This window comes from Myodes glareolus, chromosome 3, assembly GCF_982192425.1.
Source record: "Myodes glareolus chromosome 3, mMyoGla1.1, whole genome shotgun sequence".
In the NCBI taxonomy this organism is placed as follows: Eukaryota; Metazoa; Chordata; class Mammalia; order Rodentia; family Cricetidae; genus Myodes; species Myodes glareolus.
The window spans coordinates 95,425,881-95,446,018 of record NC_142028.1 but is presented as its reverse complement, the minus strand read 5'-3'; the positions used below and the strand labels follow the sequence as shown (position 1 = coordinate 95,446,018).

General features: G+C 39.8%; 1 protein-coding gene across 3 annotated transcripts; it reads right to left on the bottom strand.

The window, feature by feature from the left end:
* Positions 1-52: 52 nt before the first annotated feature.
* On the bottom strand, positions 53-19,857 carry LOC125412386 (cytochrome P450 2J3-like). Of its 3 annotated transcripts, none has more exons than XM_087904842.1 (9): positions 19,419-19,851; positions 14,744-14,906; positions 12,926-13,075; positions 12,387-12,547; positions 11,107-11,283; positions 9,198-9,339; positions 5,158-5,345; positions 4,930-5,068; positions 53-558 (listed from the first exon to the last, which is right to left on the bottom strand). In XM_087904842.1, exons 1-9 carry the CDS (start codon positions 19,626-19,628, stop codon positions 380-382), a joined length of 1,509 nt encoding a protein of 502 aa, XP_087760968.1. In that variant the 5' UTR covers positions 19,629-19,851; the 3' UTR covers positions 53-379. The 3 variants fall into 3 exon arrangements, with proteins under 3 accessions (XP_087760968.1, XP_087760970.1, XP_087760969.1); XM_087904843.1 differs by lacking the exon at positions 53-558 and adding an exon at positions 1,085-1,107 and having other exon boundaries at positions 19,419-19,856; XM_087904844.1 differs by lacking the exon at positions 4,930-5,068 and having other exon boundaries at positions 19,419-19,857.
* Between the last annotated feature and the right edge of the window lie 281 nt (positions 19,858-20,138).

Here is a 20,138-nt window from a genome sequence, read left to right as displayed (position 1 = left end):
ATCTAGAAGCCAGTGCAAATTTATGAAGGAGGCAGGAAGTGAACTGAAGGTATAATTTTATGATATGACTTTAATGATTTTCATGCTATTTCTAACCCACCTTTCATATTTACAAGCACTTTCTTTACAGGGGGAGCCATCATTCTCTTTGTAACTCTTAGATGAAAAGATCTATAAGTGATGTATAAATTTATAAAAAGATGTATAAGTGATGACCAGTTCAGAGGACACAGCAGTCCAGGACATGGATCCAATAACTGTAGCCTAGTCTTCCCATCTTTCCCTGGTCACCTTCCTTCTCTCCCTTCACATACGAGTGGCTCCAGTGGCTCAGAAGATTGCTCAGTTGTTCTTCTTTATTCTCTTTCTGCTTCTGACTTCACAGTCTACGGACAGCACAGAGATGGTGACTGACTGGGGAAACGGGGACGCCACGTCTAGAGTTTAGGCTCAGCTTCTCATTGACTGGCGGCTTGAAAGTAAATTTTTGCACAAGAGCAGTGAAGAAAATAAAGAGCTCAGACCTGGCCAATTGTTCTCCAAGGCAAGCTCGCTTTCCTACAGGAAATGAAACAGAAGATGACATACTTTCTTAGTTGGCATTAGTGACTACAGGGATTGGCATTTCCATTTTCCTTCATAAATCTTGAACTGTCACCGGGCTTTGTGCCCAGCTGTTTATTTATGTTCCATATGTGTCTGAATGTGGAATGTTCCTCTGAAATTGGAACTCAGGTTCAAAGCGGGGTGGGGGGGTCCAGGAGAGAAGTGGGAGGAGGGGAGAAAGTGAGAATTTTTATTGGTATTATTGATAAAGTAATAAAAAATAAAAAGGAATTCTTTCTGACACTCTAGTACAGTTCTGGAAGCTGGCATCCTGTACTGTGAACGAGACACATGAACTGGATATACTACATAATGACTTAGCAGTCAAATCATAGACTGCTATATAACCCTTTTGAGGAAGAGATAGCTTAATGATTAATAATATTTACTGCTCTATCAGAGCACTCTATCAGATCTCAGCATCCACATCAGGAGGAGTATAAATACCTGCAACTCAAAATTCAATGCCTCTTCCTGGCCTCCATAGGCTCCATCACACACCTACATTTTATGTACACATACAGAGACACATTTACACATATGTAAATAAAATAAAACGTAGAAAATAGAAAAGATTCCAAAACATAAGAAGGTGTTAGAGCTGAGTCCCTAATATCAAAGTCGAAGACATACAGGCTTTCCCTTGCAAAGGTTCTAGCTGTTAATGATGGACAACTAGAAGACATCTCTTTATTCATTTTGTACCTGTCTCCTGTCTCAAATCTTGAATCAGATTCCTGCTGAACCCTACAGACAGGCAGTTTCATTATTTAGTAAGTACACATCTACCCCTCGCCATCATCATCCCATATTTCAAGGACGAAGAGGCTGGGATAGGAAGATTTAAGGTACAGCTATCAAACTGAGAACAGCTTGCGATTCTCCTGCAAAGCCCTGAAGTTGCACCCAGAAGTCTTCAGTCACTCTCTTAGAGCATCCAAGAGCAGCAGAACCCTGCATGCACCTTTGAATGACAGGTCCAGAACCTTTGATCTCATGGAGGATAACAGCTTAGCTTTCCTTCTAGAATTTCTGCTCTGAGAGGTCCACATCCTGCAATGAAAGTGTCTCCAGGAGGAGTGGAGATTTGCTCAACACCAAGTGCTAAAGGCTCCACCCCTAGAGGTGGCCATTTTCTGGACAGTAATGTCCTGTGTGACCAGAACCGAGATAATGATCAGCAAGATTCAGTGTGACAAAGACTGTGGTGTCCTGAATGCACATGCTTCTTCGCGCCTTTCTCACATGAGCTCAGGACTCATGTCCACAAACCTGAAGATGTGTCAGGCAGCTGTCTGTCCCTCCACTCCCCTGCATCATCATAGGAAACATTGATGTCACATGCTAGGCCTAGCTGTGGCATCTCTTTGTCCTCTTCATTCGGGCCTGATTTCCCAACATTTTTATACCTTTCAAGTATTTTTTTTAAAGAGTATGGAGTATGGTTTTCTAAGTATCTCCTAGTTTACCTAATGGGCAGACTGGGGCCATGAGCATCTGCCCTGTTGATCAGATGTCACTTATGTTACATGGGTTTGTCTTCTAACCTCTGCTGGCGGTTGATTTTATTGTTGGGGAACATTTGATGATGGTAGAGTCTACCACATTCTTAATTAATCAGTGCTTTAATTTTTGTATGTAAACTTATTTTGAGACTGTTAATAAATTAATCTTCACCTGCTTGTTCCTATTGGTATTTCTCTTCCAAATTTTGCATCTGGCTCCCAATTTTAACCTTAGAAAATCTATCACATCTCTCATGTGTATATATTTCTTTCCTGAAAAACTAACCTTTATTTTTATTTTATGTATGCAAATGTTTTATCTGCATGTATGTCTCTTCACCACACGTGTGTAGTGCCCATTGTACCCAGAAGAAGGGGACAGATCCCTGAGATGGTTGTGAGCTGCCATGTGGGTACTGGGAATGAAACCTGGCTTGTCTGGAAGAGCAACCGGGACTCCTATTCCAGGCCCTGTGTTGACATTCCAATGCTACTTGCCCCCCTGTATTTAAATACTCATGTTCATCAGGAAGTATTACAACCCATTGCTAGCCAGCACTTGTTTTAAAAGCACAAATATTTCATACTTGACCACTCAAGCTGATGTTTCCTGATTTTTGAATAACAGTGTATTCCAAACATACAGGTTTTCCTTCTCCAAAACTAAATTTTGTCATTTTCCATAAATGCTGGTTCTTTTTTATCAAATAATAATATGTAGAATGCAATAGGAAACACCTGGTCATGAGGCTTACAGTGTCAGTTGTGACGAGACAGTTCCCAGCTTGGACTAATCACTGCTCTGTCCTCTATTCTGTCTCTAGAGATCTTGATCACCACCAATCAGAGCACAGGATGAGATGTAAAGCAGGGGATCAAAGATTGTCTAAGTCACTGACCTCATGTGCAAACCTGTGATCAGTAATAGGCTCTTATTAAATGATGTAGTTTGTGATGTTAACTGATAGAAAGGACATAAACATTGGAAATCTTCAAATGGATGGGCCCATAACTTTGGGGACGAGTCACGGTCTGGATGTACCACAAAGAGAACTAAACTACAAATAAAAACATAAGACCCTGCTCTGTCAGTTCTTGGGAACTGTGATGTTGAAAAGGAAAGAACTCTCTTCTCTCCTTTATGGAATCTGCTTATGGGGTGGAAGTAAACATATATTACAGTGTGTTGCTGTGGTGATTATCTGAAACAACTGGCCTGCTAAATGAAGTGTGTAATTTAGAGTAAGTAATAACATTCTTAATTACAGCACCTGTGGGTCTCTCTGTGTTGCTCCTTTATTTTACTGGTATAGATGGGAGAATTCTTTAAACTGAATGAGGCAAGAGGCCTCCATGGGAAGTGGATTTTGCACTATAGTGAGGAGAAGGCATGTTCCTGGGCAGCAATGGGTCTGGAGGAACCTCTTCCTGAGGAAGGTAAGTTGGGGTCTATTCTCATTCTTCTCACCATAGGTAGGCCTAAGAATTATCACACAAGGTATTTATTCGAAATATATAAAGGATCAAATGCCTAGTCTTTCAGTATTTCATGGATCTGCTTCATTAACTTGAATAAGTGAAATATGTAGCTGAGATTTTGTATCTTTATAATTTTTATAAATAGGAAGAAGAGACAAAGTCTCTGTATCTTATTAGCTCTCCAATTAAAGTGAGTTGTGAACAGTGAGCAAAGGAACAGATTGTCCCAGATAGAAAGACAAAGAGGTCAGAGCAAACCCAGGGCACTCCAGCCCCAAGAAACACTGGCTCTGAATCAACACTAGCTGTGCAGGCAAATGCAGTCTCCTCCCAGTCTGAGCCTCCGCATCACGAGAAGCGACACTGCCTTAGATAATCAGGCAAACTTAATGATCATATCAAGCATTTCAGTGCCTTCTGTGCAGCATTTGTCACCCTCTGCAGACAGTGTTAGGAAACACAAGCTTCTGTTTGAGGAAACCTGGTGGACACTGACTCTGGGAGAAGCACATTTGTCTAGGTCTGCGTCCTTTTCTCTGCACTGCTCACTGATTGCTGCAGTGGGACGCATGCTCCAAAGGGCAGCTCTGCTTCATCTCCTGTCCCACTCTTTTTTTTTAAGTTAAAGCTTAAAACACAGTTGTGAAATTAAAGAATTGCCAAATTACATATATAAACCAATATCCAGAATATAGCAGAATGTTTGGTTATTGATTCCACACCACTGCCACTGAAGTCTTTAATCACTTGCCTGGCAGAAAGCACAAGGGAGAAAGAGTCATCACTGCATTTCCTTTCCTGCGTGTCAGGTGGTGTAGCAGATGCATGTACTAACTACATTTAACAAAGGGGCTCGAATTTAGAAAGATAAGACCTATTCAGGGATTGTTCATGGGATAGAAGTCTATTCTCCTAAGCAAATGCCAGTTAAAGCTATCTAACAACTAAAAACCCTAAAATTCAACTCTTTCCATTATCAGGAGCCATCCCTTAAAAAAAAAAACATGTGACACTCAAAAAGTCTACACAATGGCAGGAATTCAGCTTGGTTGCTCTGAGCAAGAGGCAGGCTTTAGGTCTCTGTCATCCGTGAGGCAGAACACAGAACAAAGGAAGTTGAAATCTCCATCAGAAGCAAGGAGGGATTGACACCGTACCTGTGTGTGTGTGTGTGTGTGTGTGTGTGTGTGTGTGTGTGTGTGTGTGTAGTGACTGAAACCAGCTGCAAAATGGAGATATATGGAAAGGCTCATCTGTAAGGATTCCAGAAAAGAAATTCCAGGAAAAAAAGATGGAATAAGGTGGAGCTCTGAACCCCCTAGCACTCATCACAACTCACCCATTGAGAAAGGCAGAAAAGATTCTCTCTTCTTAAACTCTCCTTTCTCCAAAAAGTGCTCCGGATTGAAGATATCTGGGGTGGCCCATTCTTTGGGGTCCTTGTGCAGTGCAGTCAAATTGGTCTGGAGTATGGAGCCCTAGGGAAGGCAGCAAAGACACAAATAATGTGTGGACTAGACACACAGAGGGTTAGTGGTTAACAGATTCCATTCCTTAGCCTACTTACCTTGGGCAGGTGGAATCCAGCCAGAGTAGTGTCAGCTGTCACTTTCCTGGAAACATTTAGAGGGACGATATTTGCCATCCTCTGCACTTCATGGACAACAGCATTGGTGTAGGGCATGGAGTCTCTGTCAGACAGGCTGGGCTGCTTCTCCTGGCCAATCACTCTGTCAATTTCAGCCTGAACTTTTGCTTCAAGGAAACGGGAGGCTCCATTAAGTTTTAAAGTTTCATGTTATCTTCTAAAGACTGAGAAAGCTGTCTTTCAAAACAAATATGCTTTTATTTCATCTAGTGTCCTGATTGTGAGGAAATAAAAGTTCTCTACCCCTTAGAAAACCCGATTTAGAGAAGTGTAAACTCGGGACTGGAGAGATGGCTCAGCAGTTAAGAGCATTGCCTGCTGTTCCAAAGGTCCTGAGTTCAATTCCCAGCAACCACGTGGTGGCTCACAACCATCTGTAATATGGCCTGGTGTCCTCTTCAGGCATGCACGTAGGCAGAATATTGTATACATAATAAATAAATGAATATTAAAAAAAGAAAAGAAAAAAAGAAAAGTGTAAACTCTATAACTTTCTTCAAACCTACAGCATAGGTATGAATTTCTATATATCCTTAAGTGACTAATCAGGATGGCTATGGCTAAGCTCATATGAGTGTCTACTCAGACTTCTATAAATAAATACTTTCCCCTGAATATATTGTCACCAGTACACTTTGGTTTTATCCACATGAAGAGTCTAGAAATTCTAAGATCAGGTCATCAGCAGATTTCTTGTCTTAGAAGAATCAATTTCCTATGTCATAGTTGGGAAATCTTTGTTGTATCATCATGTCATAATATGAAAAGAAACTGTCTTGCTCTTCTTTCTTAAGCACAGATTCCCTTCATAATGAGTAATCACCTCTTCACACCATCACATTGGTAATTGAGTTTCAATGAGTTCATAGGGAGGACACAAACAGTGAGATTACTGCGTATCTGCAGACTAATTTCTCATGGACATTTGCTATCATGGGCAATGAATTGCAATGTGTTTCTGGGCAGCTCTAATTGTCAAACTAGGAATATTTTATGAGCGTTGGTTTCTTCATCTAATAATTGAGAGTAAATAATCCGTATCCAAAGAGTATTTTGAGGTTTACATTGGTATAATAATTTAAACAATTGGTAGAGGCTTCCTCTCAATATCTTCACTATCTTAGAGCAGTAGAGACTCAGTTGTTTACCTGCTTCTCTAGTTAAAGAAGTCATTTCCCAGATTCCTTACAGAGGAAATGTGACAAAACTAAAACATAAGCAGATATGGTGTTTCATCTTTGTGACAAAGCTTGTAGAGACAATGTCCCCTTCCTTCTCCAGTTTTCTCCCTGGGGTGCAAAGGCTGTTCTCACAGCAGCCACTGCAGAGTCTGTGAACCTCATCTGAGCTCACCACTGCCACAAGGTGAAATGAATTTGGAACTCTAGATCCTTTACTAGGTCCAGCATTGATGTAGGTGGGTCATCTGTATTTCTGTTGCTTTCATTGGTTAATTAATAAAGAATCTGCTAGACCTGATAGGTCAGAAGATAGGTAGGTGGGGAAGACAGAACAGAACTGTGGGAGATAGAAAGCAGAGTCAGGCAGAGGCAGAGAGCTGTCGCCATGAAGCTGCCAGGTCAGACATGCTGAATCTTTCTGGTAAGTCACGACCTCGTGGTGGCCTACAGATTATTACAAATGGGTTGAGTTATTATGTAAGAGCTAGCCAATAAGGGGCTACAGATAATGGGCTAGTCAGTGTTTAAAAGAATACAGCTTCCGTGTAATTATTTCAGGTGTAAACTAGCCAGGGAGCCGGGCAGGGGGAACACGGTATGCTACTCCTTCTACACAGCATGGTTCTTTCTCTGGAGAGAGAGATATAAATGTCTAACATTGACATTACTGTATATATAAAAGAATTAAATGGAAATAAATTTCATATAACACAATCAGATCTCAAAAACTATGAAGATTTTGAGTTAGGGCAAATTTGAGTCCATGATCATCTTGAATTCTCAACAGCCTTGCCTCAGTCTCTTAAGAAGTTTGATTAATGATGTGGGCTGATAATCATAGCTCTTATTTAAATTTTTAAACGTGCATTGCTATAATTCTAAACATATGTTGAGGAATCCCGAGTTTGCATTAGTGTTACTTAGGTAAAATCAACCTGAGGTCAGGAGGCTGAGTTAACAAATAGCTGACAGCAGGCAGATTAAAGAGGTAGAGAGATGCACCAAAAGTATTTGGGAAGAGTTTATGTGGTTTGGCTTTTTTATTTTCATGAAGTAGAAGGATGTGCTTTTCGGCGATACCAGCTATGAGGGAAGGTTAGCTACCTGCTACTCAATCTCTCTGAGCTAGCAGGATATCACCTCATACACAATTATATTAATATGTTACATATATATTAATTATCTGTATCTATATTATGCATATCAATATGCTCGAGTTTTATTTCTAAATAGAATGATAGAGATGTAGTTAAAGCTACATTTAGCAGCAGTGGCAGATCCAGTGCCTGTGGGAACAGAATTCCTGCAGGCTGAGCCTTGAGTGCCTGGGCTAATGACACAGAAGCAGGAAGGTAACTGAATTGAGTTGCTGACCAAAAAGGCAGTAGATTGAGGGGCAGCCAGTGTGCTGAAGTTGAAACAACTACATTATTGTGTAATGTATAAGTAATGGTAGGACCAGTGGAGTTTGCAAAAAAAAATTACGTCTTCATAATTCTCCGTTTATTTCTCTTGTATTCTACCTTCCATGTCTTCAAATTTAACTACTTTAGAGAATTTCTATTGTTAAGTCTGTAGAACGTTTGACTTCCATATTTATGAATTAAGACATTTTCCTTGAGGGCTGAACTTCTGTACTGAACTTTACTCATGGCCTATTGGTATCCTGGATACTTCCAACTGTTGAGTACTGTTAATACTACATAATGAACATGAATTAAACTTTTATCAATTAATATATTTGATGAAGAGATGATTTAGCACTTATGTCCAAATTTGATGATATGTGATTGACCTTAGGAGCCCACATTGTGAGAAAGACCAACTTCCGTAAATTGCTTTTGAGCTCACCATGTACACAGGAGAAGAGAGCATGCAAGTGTGCACACACAGACCAAATAAAAAATATAATTCAAAAAGCTTTTAGAAATATACTGGTATTCTGGAATATTGGTTTTAGAGACAAGCCTGAAGAGTGACTCAGTAGGTTCAAAAATTTCTTAAAAATGCAACTTTCATTCAGAAAGACATTTTAGATAATATAAAAGGAGAGTGGTTTTCTTTGCTCTATGTTTAAAATCTGCTTATGTGTGAGTAAATGTGACAATTTTCTTTCTGTGTATGGGTTACCTAACTCAAAATAATGGTTCCTAGCTTCATGTTTACATCCATTTTCCTGTAAAATTCAAGATATCGTTATTTTTTCTGCTGTCTAGTACTCCATTGTGTAAATGTACCACAATTTCCTTATCCATTTGGTCAAGGGGCATAAAGCAAAGAAAACCAGCCTATAAACCACAATCCCAGAGAACTTAGACAACCATGAGAACACTAAAAGAGACTTACATAGTTCTAATCTACATGGGAAGTAGAAAAAGACAAGATCTCCTGAGTACATTGAGAGCAGGGGGAACTTGGGGACAGGTTGAATGGGAAGGGGAGAAGTAGAGAGCGGAGCAGAAAAAAAATGTAGAGTTCAAAAAAATCAAGAGAAAAAGGAAGGAGGGTGTGAATCAATATTGGATGGTAAATACACTCTTTGCAGATACATGCCACAATGTAAATTGACATCTCTCTTTTCTCCTGAAATCCAAGCTTGTTGAAGGTACAGACTCTAATATCTGCACTCTTGAAACTATCATAGTCATCACAGATCATGTGATGGATGTGCTGTTTCCCGAGTGCACATCACCTCACATATGCTCCTCCTCTTCCCATTCCCCCATCCTGTCTTCTGAACCTGTTCTGCCTTGGTTAGATGCTGTTATTACATCTCACCTTGAATTTCTGGGTAGAGAGCCATGTAGAGCAGAGCCCAGCGCAGGGTCGTGGATGTTGTCTCAGTTCCAGCAAGGAAGAGGTCCAGAGTGCTGCAGATGAGGTTTTCTTCATTGAAACTTGTAGTAGTTTTGTCGGGATGCTAGAAAAGACGGTGTGCATTTGTTCAATCATAAGATTTTTGACTGTCTTGTAACACTGATTCATGAGAATGAATTGCATTAAATCATTCAGAGTGATGCTGTCTTTGATATTCAACAGCTGACTTTGATGATACCAGAAAGATGAATATCCATTTTCTGTGTTCACTGATTCTCCAATCTGCATCATCTTGTAAAATCAAAAGGGCACTGATTCCATCAATAGTTCTTTATGACAAGCATCACCTTTCTCACTTTCTTTAGAAGCATCGGTTTGTTAATACAGCTCTTAATGTTGTTGTTCTCAAACCTGTACTTCATATGGTAAAGGATTTGCCTACTCCTCCAGGCATAAATTTGTTTACATCAATATTATATTAGGAAGATGAAATAAGAGAAAAGATAATACACACACACACACATTTACCAGTGTGACCCAGACATAGGAGGAGCCCATAATCCAGTGAGTTGAAGCTTTTATGACAGATTCAATGATATGTATTTGCCAGAGGATCACTCGGATTAATAGGATTCTACATTTTACAGTGTGATTTGAATTCAAGATGTTCCTCCACAGTTTCATACTTTAAATACTGGTTCCTTGCACCGATAATATTTGTGGAGGTTCTAAGAAATTGGAAGAGAGCATCTCACTGACAGGAGGGTTGGTAGTTCCTTAGAGTTACACCCAACCCATGTTTCTTTCTTTTCTTGCAGTTTCCTAATGAACAGTGATGTGAAAGCCTCCACCATAGCCTTCTGCCCCATGAGCTGAGTTGCTTTACCATTCACTTTGATGAAATGAAATATTTTGAAACTTGACCAGATGATATTTTTCTTTATTTTCTTGTTCCTGCCATATAATGTTGTCACACTGATCCAAAGTTCACTATTATGTTTTCTCAGTGTCTTCTTGCCTTGGTCTATTATTGAATAGTATTCATATAGAGTCCCAGGAAAGTTCATATAGAGTTCATATGTGCCTCAGCTCTACATGAATTATAAAATCTACCACTTACTTAGCTCAAGTTTGTCTGTTTCAGTGGGGTTTGAGTTGGGGAGTTATTGGATCAACTAATAATAAAATAAAGTTCTGAAATTAAATGCTAATTATATTTCACATATATCTATTACAGATATGGGAGAAGGACCAAGGAAAGAAATAATAAGGAAGAATCAGGGCATTTCCAGGACCTCTAGCCAAATGGTGGCAAACCCTTAATTTCTAAAAAACCCAAAAACACCAAGGTTATATTACCGTGCATTTATAAAACATTACTCCTGTGTTTTACTTCAAAATATGGGTTAAGGAATGATCTACAGAGATGTTCATCTTGTCATCTTTGCCACCATGGCATGCTACTCAATGCACAAAAATAGATCTTGAGGATATGATCCATTTCAGGAGGAAAGGTTATCCTGAGTTATCTTTATGAGAGGTGCCTGCAGAGTTAGAACAGGAGAAAAGAGATGTGAAAGGATCAGAAAAGAAAGAGATGATATAATCTCAGCACTGAAGATGGAGCAGGCAACCACAGTAACAAACATCAATGTCTCCTAAGAGATGGGAGACACAAGACAATGATGTTTTTATTGTTTCCCAAATTTGGCTGTCTGGCTGGCCGGATTACAGGAATGATCTAGAACTATGAGAGAATAAATCTCTGCTATGCTAAAACCCTACCTTTGTGCTAGCCCGCTGCTCAATCAGTTGGAATCTATTCTACACCACCCTTTCTGTAAGAAAACACATGCATTGTCCTCCCCACCTTAGTCATTTCCGTGAAGAAAGCATCAATGAAGTCTCTTGGTTCATCAGGGTTCCAGTCTCTGCGGTGATTTTCAACTATATCAGAAATATATGACTTCAGTTTTCTCCAGGAGGCTAATGCTGATTGGTGTGATCCAGGAAGATGTTTCATTATCCATGGGAAGGAGTTATAGAGCTAATTAGGGAGAAGAACATGAGCATGGAGACAATATAAAGTCACTTTCTGTTTCAAGATAGGGTGGACTTTTCCTCTTGATCTTCTACTGGAACTGTGGGAATATCTGGACTGCTGTTTTTCTTAAGATAATTTGGTGGACATATCAGTGCTCCCATGCAAAATACAGTAGCCTCTGTATTTTGTGACTACTTCTCACTCGTCAAATTCTTTTCACTCTAGGACATACACCGATATACCATTCCATAGTTGTCCTAATTCTGATTCTAATGCCATCAAAGACACTTAAGGGTCAAAGGATGAAGGAGACAGGAACTGAGATCAAGCAGGGAATCATAGATTGAAGAGATAGCCCCACCTACAGTGGGTACAAATTGAGCAAATCAACTGAAATTAACCCTGGAATTTGATATTTCTGAGTCTAAGATTTTGCAATGGATTATGGTACTAACTAACTTTCTATGTTTCATTGCTATAAAACCTAGAAACTCTGATTTTCCAGGAGTGTATGTGCTATAGAACCTAGAAACTCTGATTTTCCAGGAGTGTATGTGACATGCAATAGTATTCCTGCAGCATGGTGATTGGTACTCAGGGGGCCCTGAATGTCTGAAGGCAGGTGTTATAATTTAGCAAAAGTTGTGAGTCTTTTCTTACATTTATTTAATTTTATTTCTCAACTTTTTTACTACTGAGCAATATATTTGATGTCTCCCATAAGCTGCTTGTATTTTTCTCTTCTCCCTCATAACATTTCTCTCCACTTCTTCATTTTTGAACCTTGCTTCTCTTCTTTTTCTCTGTTTCCTGCTCTCCCTTTTTTATTTCACTTATTTACTATTTCCAGCTTACCTTAAATAATTTTATCAACATAGAAAATTGCATAGTAGCCTTCACATTTTAATTTCAACAGAGATATATTAGTCAACTATCAATGGTTTTAATTAAGTTTTATATATACAAGTATGTTTATGTATGCATAATTTAATATTGTTGCCAGAACAGTTTGCTTCCACTTCTAAAATGAAAAAGAAAAATCATATTTGTCCTTGAATTAGCCCCAGTTCAATTTCTCCCAGTATAAAAGAAACTAGAATGCGTACCCGGACCATCTTTGATGAAGTCAAATACATGGCCTCATCCAATAACCTCAGCAGCTCCTGAAACTGACTGTCATGGTAGTCAAACCGCTCACCAAAGGTGATGGAGCAAATGATATTGGAAACAGCATTGTTGATCTTGAAGTGAGGGTTGAAAGGCTGTCCTGAGGTAGATAAAGAAAAAGTGCATCTTTCAAAGATGTTGGTTTGTTAATTCCATATGACAGAGAACCATACATACTAGAGAGCTATGTAAGAGGCTCTGGATTAGCTTGATATGAGGTTTAACATGCACCAAAGAATCTGTTAATATCTGGGATGCCAGACTGATGACCAGGCCATAAGGTAGGAGCGAGTCTAATGACCAGTTGTGTGATTAACTGCAAATTCTAGGGCAAGTTCATGGCTACATGTTCACTGGTCAATGCTCAGTGCTCAGCACAGTGCACACAGTTCAGGACAAGCACTTAGATACTTAGGTGGATTCTGTTTAATGAATTAGAGGGCCACAGCCTCCCACACCTGCCCTGTGGAATGCTCACCTTCCTCCTTTTTTATGACCCCCACAAGGTGTTGAGCCTCCTCCTGCATGCGCTGCTCTATGCTCTTCTTTCCCAACCCAAAGTTCCTCAGAGTCATCAGCGCAAACCTTCTTTGCTCCTTCCATGTCTGGCCACTGGAGAAGATCAGTCCTGGAAAGAAGCAATACAGTGTTATAGCATTGTGATTCTGATTTAAAACTACCTGGCAAATGGGATGGTCACATGTATGCTGTAAAAGAGAAGAGCCGAAAACGGACTGACAACTGTCTAGAGAGAGACAATAGCACAAAGCAAGGAGCATAAAAGCTAGCATCTCCTGGTGGCTCACAATATCAGTGTTTAGTCAGTATTTTTAATATATTCTTTAATTTTAATACTCTTAGAAAAACACAAAAGTTATTGCCAGAACATTCCAGATCTATAACAATAGACTGAAAAAAGAGATGCAAGGGCAAAGTAAAATTTTTAAGAAACATGATAACTATGTATTAATGAGGTGATCAAATCCAATTCTCCCCAGTACCAAATCATCTACACTTTATGTTTAATATGTATGTATGCATACACACATATTGTCTTGTGTCTTGTTATCTATGTCAAGCAAAATGCCAGGAACCACTCCCGATTCCACAATCTGTACAAGACATCTCTCCTTTTCATTCTTTCAACAATATTATATTCTCATGAATAATAATTCTTTCAGGTAATTAAGTGAATATTATTTATTCAGAGAAGACTTTCCAGAATCCTCATACAATGTTAGACATCTTTGATTAAACACCTTCTACATTGATAGTGCTTTACTATTTAAACCATAGCATTAACTTTTACTGTGCTGACTGGTTTTATGTCAATGTGACACAAGCTATTTTTTCTACAGTGGGGAGCCTCAACTGAGAACATAGAAGAACATAGGACCGTAGGCAAGGTTGTAAAGCATTTTCTTAATTAATGCTTGGTGTGGAAGGGTCCACCTATGAGGTTGCTGCTAACCTGGGGTGGTGGTCCTGATTTCTATAAGAAAGCAGGCTGAATAAAGCAGAAGGAGCAAGACAGAAAGCAGTATTCCTCCACGGCCTCTGTGCCAGATGCTGTCTACAGGTTTTTGCTCTGAGTTTCTGTCCTGGATTCATTTGGGATGAACAGTGTATATGAAAGTATAGCTGAATAAACCCTCTCCTCCCCAAGTGTCTTTGGTCATGGTATTTCATCACAGTAAAGTAACTCTATGTCAGATGTCTAGCACTGTGCTTCTTACAACAGACAACACAGTGTTGACCTAAAATTTTTCCGAACAGTACTTAGGAAGGGCCTAAGAGGCTGTTTTGTTAGATTAATAGATTTCAAATTCTGTGTTCAACTTATGACTTTATTTGACAATAATATAAAGTACTCATACTAACAAATTATAACATTGTCGAGGAACCTCGAGATCCTCATGACTTTAATGATACAGCATAAGCAGCTATAAGCAAGATGCAGTAGATAGGAAAAGCTGACTTCCATCCATTTCCCTAGGGCTAACATGAGGAAATGAAAGTGAGCATAGTTTCTGGCTGTGTTTGGGTGTTGTGGTTACTTCCTATCAAAGTATATAGAATTAGTTTTTACTAATAAGTTGTTTACTAGGTCTCTACTAGGACACACTATAAACCATCTTATGAGTGCTTTCATTCAAGCAATGTGGTTCCAGCGCCCATTAATGATGGCATTTCATGAAGGTATTGGCTTATGAGAGTGATGGATACATAAAGCATATAAGAGCCTTTTATGTATTAAAAATTACAATGCATATCTGACAACACATGAAAGTCTTACCGTTTTCATTATGGACAAGATTTTGCAGTGGAAATTGAGGGCGACTCATAAAGTTTTCTTCCAGGTGAGTAAAGGCTTCTTTGATTAAAGGCAGACTGCTTACAATCACTGAAGACATGCTTCCAAAATCCAGACTGATAACATTCCCATACTTCTTCACAAGCTGAAACATATTTCAATAGTTAGCGGCGAGTGTGCTCATACCTCTGTGTCCAGTGATGGCAGACATATTTGTAGCAAATGGTAATCACATTGATAAGTCTTTATTTCTCTGTGAATGATACATGTTGGTATGTTGAAATGGTTTTGATTTTCTTTTCTTTGAAATGTCCTTAATGGAAATCAGCTTCAAGAATGAGATTCAATACAAATTCATTAACAGGAATCAATGAATGGATGATATTATAGTGTGTATCCCTCTAGGAAGATTTTAGTACGTGAATTTCAGTAAATAAGCTAATTCTCTAACTCCTCATTCTGCATTCTAGGACAGGCAAAACACAGTGTATGGCACCTGGTAAAGAAAAAGGTGTGTCTGTGGAAGTCATACCTTGTAGTATGCTCAGAGTAGGTAGCACAGAATAAGGAAAAATATTTTTGCATCCAGTGTGTGTGCGTTTGTGTGTTTGTGTGTGTGTGTGTGTTTGTTGTATGTGAAGGGTGGTGTTGCACATGAGTATTTCAGTGGACATCTTTTGGGAGTTTGTTCTCTCCTCTCTGGACCGTGTGGGTCCAGGTGATCAAATTCAGATTACCACATTTTTCAGCAAGTGTCCTTACCCACTGAACAACCTTTATGGCCTGCAAGCATGGAATTCACAGTAAAGGAAAATATCTGTTGATGTCTTTCTTGTATAAATAGTTATGGTAACAGAAACAATAGCAAAATAACTGAGTTTATTTAAATATTAGAATATGATTTAGAAGAGGGTTCTGGTCATAGAAGCAACAAAAAGATGGAGGGGCAGAACCCAGAGACAGTGCTGATGAGCTCATGCAGCATTCATGTCACAGAATCCTGGCTAATGTGCAAAAATTGACCGGGGTTCTCAGGGGTCAGCTCTGATTATATTTAAAAGATGAAAAAAAAGGAAAAGAAAGAAAATGAAATGAGCTTCAATAGTAGGCACCTTAACAGTTACTTTGAATTTATTGAGTAATTTTATACATACAAGGATCATATGAGGCATATTCAGGACCGTTGTATGTTGGGATCCCATCGTTACAGCTAGCTTGAAGTACATGCTGATACCTAACTTGTGTATCACAGCCCACTACAGTCTGACAAGACTCTCTCTTATTTATGTAGTATTTCTGTAATAGTTCTGTGAACTACTACAGAGAAAGCTAAGAAACCATGAGATGGAGGGAAGTAGAATCCCCACGTGCTCAACAAAGAGCCACCTTCCTCCCTGTCCTCATCCTGTTTTCAGTGATGTCACTTTAATGGATATAAAATGTCCACCCCTTTACTTCACTAGACGCTTGTTAAACATTCCTCTAGGCACAGCACAACTGGTGGCATCATTCTATCAAAGGCTAGGCCCAGAGCTGTCCATTAATCTAGATTTCATATGATATCACAATTGATTACAGAATCCGTAGGACTCATTGGACCATAGACCAATGAGTGTTGCGTTGTGCCTGCCATGCTAAGCATTTTTTTAGTGTCTCCTGAGTGAATGTGTCTTTGATGAAATATATGTAGATATTAAAGGTCATTCTCTTCTATAGAATATATATATATATATATACATGTATACACACACACACACACACACACACATATATAGTTTCTGTATTGAGTCAAATCATGTATGTTCAAGAACTTGTTTTGCCACTATTCCACTGAGCAACCTGGGGAAATCAGATTACCCCTTTTTTCGACAGTGGAAAATGGAATGCTAAGAGATGATTTCTAACGTGAATTCATCTGTGCTTATCATGGAGGGCGAATGAAGGGGGCATAAACCCCAAAGGAAAAGCCATGAATCAACTTGTGGGGTTTTATCCTCATAGCAAGAATTAAAATTTAATTATACCTAAGTTGCATCATTTAACCTCATTTGATTATACACAGATATCAAAATGTAAACCTATCGGTAATACAAAATAAATAAATGAAAAATTATTGAACTGGCATGATGTTTCCAGCCTCAGTGTCACCATGACCTACTGCTGTGACACCAGACATATCACCCAACTTCATATGACTGTGTAGCAAGACATAGATCTCATATTTTTACCCTGACAAGATTAAATAAAAGCATGTCTTTTTATTTTTGTAACTTATGTTAGCATTTGCGAGAAGCAAACCTCCCACCAAAGTTTATTTTGCTTTGCCAAAATACAAGAAAAGTGATTCTCAACAGGGCAGAGATCATTTTAACTTTTTGCTTCTAAGTCCCAGAGCCAAATACCATCAAATGGAGGCATCAAGGTGTTACAGTGGTGAACTTCAGGGATGTCATCTTGATATGTGTTTATCCTGAGCTGAGCCTGTGAGTTAAACTGTGACTTCTATAGCTGAACTGCTATGTAGAGAATCTCCAATGAAGCCTTGGAGAGAATTTTGCTCTCCATGCACAGCTCAGAGAAAGCCGATGGCAAACAGCAAGACCCAGTACCATAGATGTCATGGCTGTGCACCAATGTCACGAAAACAGGAATGTGTAGATGAGAAAACACTTGGAAAAAGTTTGGAAACTTCCATGTCTGGCAAAATGCAAGCCTTCCATGTCGATTCCAACAGCATGAAGCCCCAAACAATGCAAACCACCACAATCAATATGGAAACTGAATCTCTTGAAAGCAAATAGACAAAACAACAACAAATACAATCAAACAACCAAAAAACAAAACAAAACAAAACCTTTAATGCTTATAGGGAAACCACAAAGGCCAGCAAGGAGTAGGAGAACATCTAAAACTGTGAGTGCCTCTCATTGTCAACCTAGTTGTCTACAATCAGGGGGAAGACAGAGTGGGAGGGAGGGGAAAGGCATTCTGAGGAGGGGCGCAGCTAAGAGATTCCCTTCTGCTACAGTGTCCTCTGAAGGAATGAAAGAAAAATGTCCTTGAGGTCAGAAAGGAAATGACAGAAAAAAGACGGCTATGGAAGGATGAGTAAGCACAAAGACAACAGACTCCTGTGCCTCTGAGTTTCAGCTGCAATGACACTGAAGAGCAGGGCAGTGTGGGATGTGGGTCTCAGTGAGTGGGGACAGCACCTGGGGCAGTGCATCATACAGGGGAGAGAGTTCCCCCTTGTTTGTAGTTGATTCTCTACACATGGAAAATGGTGTTAGCAAACTCTCATGAGCTGTGTGTGTGTATTGAGTAACACAGAACCAATGCTGGGAGGACAATAGTAGAGATGTAGAAGATGAATAAAAAGGCATCTACTTGGAGAGTGTCCAAGAAACCTGTGGCAGGATAGGAAAATAAAATTAAAGAATGAAAGCCGAGCAAATAGACAAACCACAAAACAATAAAACATTGAGTTTCAATGCTTACATGTAAATTGTAAACAGACCTGTTCTATCTCTCCCAATTAATATTGAAACTTGAATAATAAATAAATTTCCCAATTATATGCAATCCAGATGGATGCAATTTTAGTATTATGTTTAGGTAAAATTAAAAGAACTGAAAAGCAAATGCCTTTCACATACTGACTAAAGGGGAGGTTGCAGGGTGTAAGAGATCAGAGAAAAATCAGGAAAAACAAATTTTCTTTGGATAACGAGGAACATTAGAAAGCCACAGTTAAGTCATCAAATGGTGCCTGCCAATCCTTATTGTCACTGTTTACACAGAACAAACTTCCCAATTTAATCAGCGAGAGCTTCCAGAACTAGGTGTAGAAATGGCCACTCTTCCAGCGGACCTGGACACTAAATTGTGGTTTTCTTAGTAATTGATAACATCAGTGAGTGAGCAGTCAGCAAGGAGTAGAGAACTAAGGCTCAGTAAGAGAGAGCTAACACCTAAACAAAACCACTCTGCCCCCCCCACTCATTTTTTTTTTCCAGAGTAGCTTTTTAATCAACTAAGCTGAGACCTAGACTTTACACACACTTTGTAAAGCTGCAGGACACATCTGTCTCTATTATCATTTACTATCAAATCATCACACAGACCTGGATATATTTAATGAATTCAAATCACACAGTAGCTTCTCTAATCTAAATGGAATCATCACCTAGGAAGTGTCATTGAAAGAGAAGAAATTCTCCAATTAGTTTTGTTTCTCTCTCTCTCTCTCTCTCTCTCTCTCTGTCTCTCTGTCTCTCTCTGTCTCTCTCTCTCCCTCCCTCCCTCCCTCCCTCCCTCCCTCCCTCCCTCCCTCCCTCCCTCCCTCCCTCCCTCCCTCCCTCCCTCCCTCTTCCCCCTAAGACAGAACTTCTCTGTGTAGCCAAGCCTGTCTTGGAACTCGTGCTGCAGACCAGGCTGGCCTCAAACTCCCACAGATCCGCCACAACTGCCCTGCTTAGCTGCATATTTCTTAAAAGTGCATCTTTAGAAGTTAACTATATGTCCTGGGCTTAGGGACCAGTAGCATGAGCCTGGGAGCCCTGCCTGCCAACCCCCTGCTCCCCAGTTCCCGGAAGTCACAGATCCACCAGCTCAGGATTAGTTCAGCTCACTGCTGGACCATCTTGCACCTTCCTACCTGCTGGACTGCCAGGTGCGGCTGCTCCATGCCCTTGTGCAGTAAATTGCCCACGAAGGGCAGGCGTTGTGGCCCTGGCGGAAAGTTCTTGGGGTGCCGTCTTTTGAGGTAGTCAGCCAGGAACAAGAAGGTGACCACAGCCAGCAGTAGAGTCCGGATATGGAGCATTGCCCAGATGGAGGTCACCAGAGAGCCCGCAGCAGCTAGCATGGTTGGTATTCAAGTGGACTCTTCAGAGGAATGAGACCTGGGCTGAAACTCAGGGCTCCTAATTTTATAGAGCTCTCAAATAATCTATTCCTCTTCTGATGAAACCCCTCCACATTCCTTGGAGGCCCTAAGACCCAGAGAGCACAGATACCCTGCCCTTATAGGCCCAACCTTCCTTCTGTAAGCAGAGGTCTTAGCCATTCCTTCCAGTTGGATCAGTTCCTACTCCTAATCATCAGAGTTCTCTGCCCTGCCCTGTTGCAAGCTTAACTAGATAGACCTTTGGAATTGTGTCTTTTCCCTTCAAATGGCAGTTATAATAGGAGGTGAAAAGAATTTGGGATTAATTTGATAAATACAATTTGCACTAACTTATGAACTACTTTGGTACTATGTCCAGGATATAAGAACCCATGTAGCTTTAGACAGTCCATAAATGCACGCAGCTGTAACTGAAGGTGGATACTTTCTTGTAAAATATGATTTTTGTAGCTTTTATTTAGATATGTG

What these genes read in the sequence shown, in the direction of transcription:
- LOC125412386 (XM_087904842.1), bottom strand. Translation starts at nt 19,628, where the DNA reads ATGCTAGCTGCTGCGGGCTCTCTGGTGACCTCCATCTGGGCAATGCTC. An exon ending in CGCACCTGGCAGTCCAGCAG is followed by an intron (nt 14,907 to 19,418) that starts GTAGGAAGGTGC and finishes AATATGTTTCAG; the next exon opens with CTTGTGAAGAAGTATGGGAA. An exon ending in TTTTCTGCCTTTCTCAATGG is followed by an intron (nt 559 to 4,929) that starts GTGAGTTGTGAT and finishes CATTTCCTGTAG; the next exon opens with GAAAGCGAGCTTGCCTTGGA.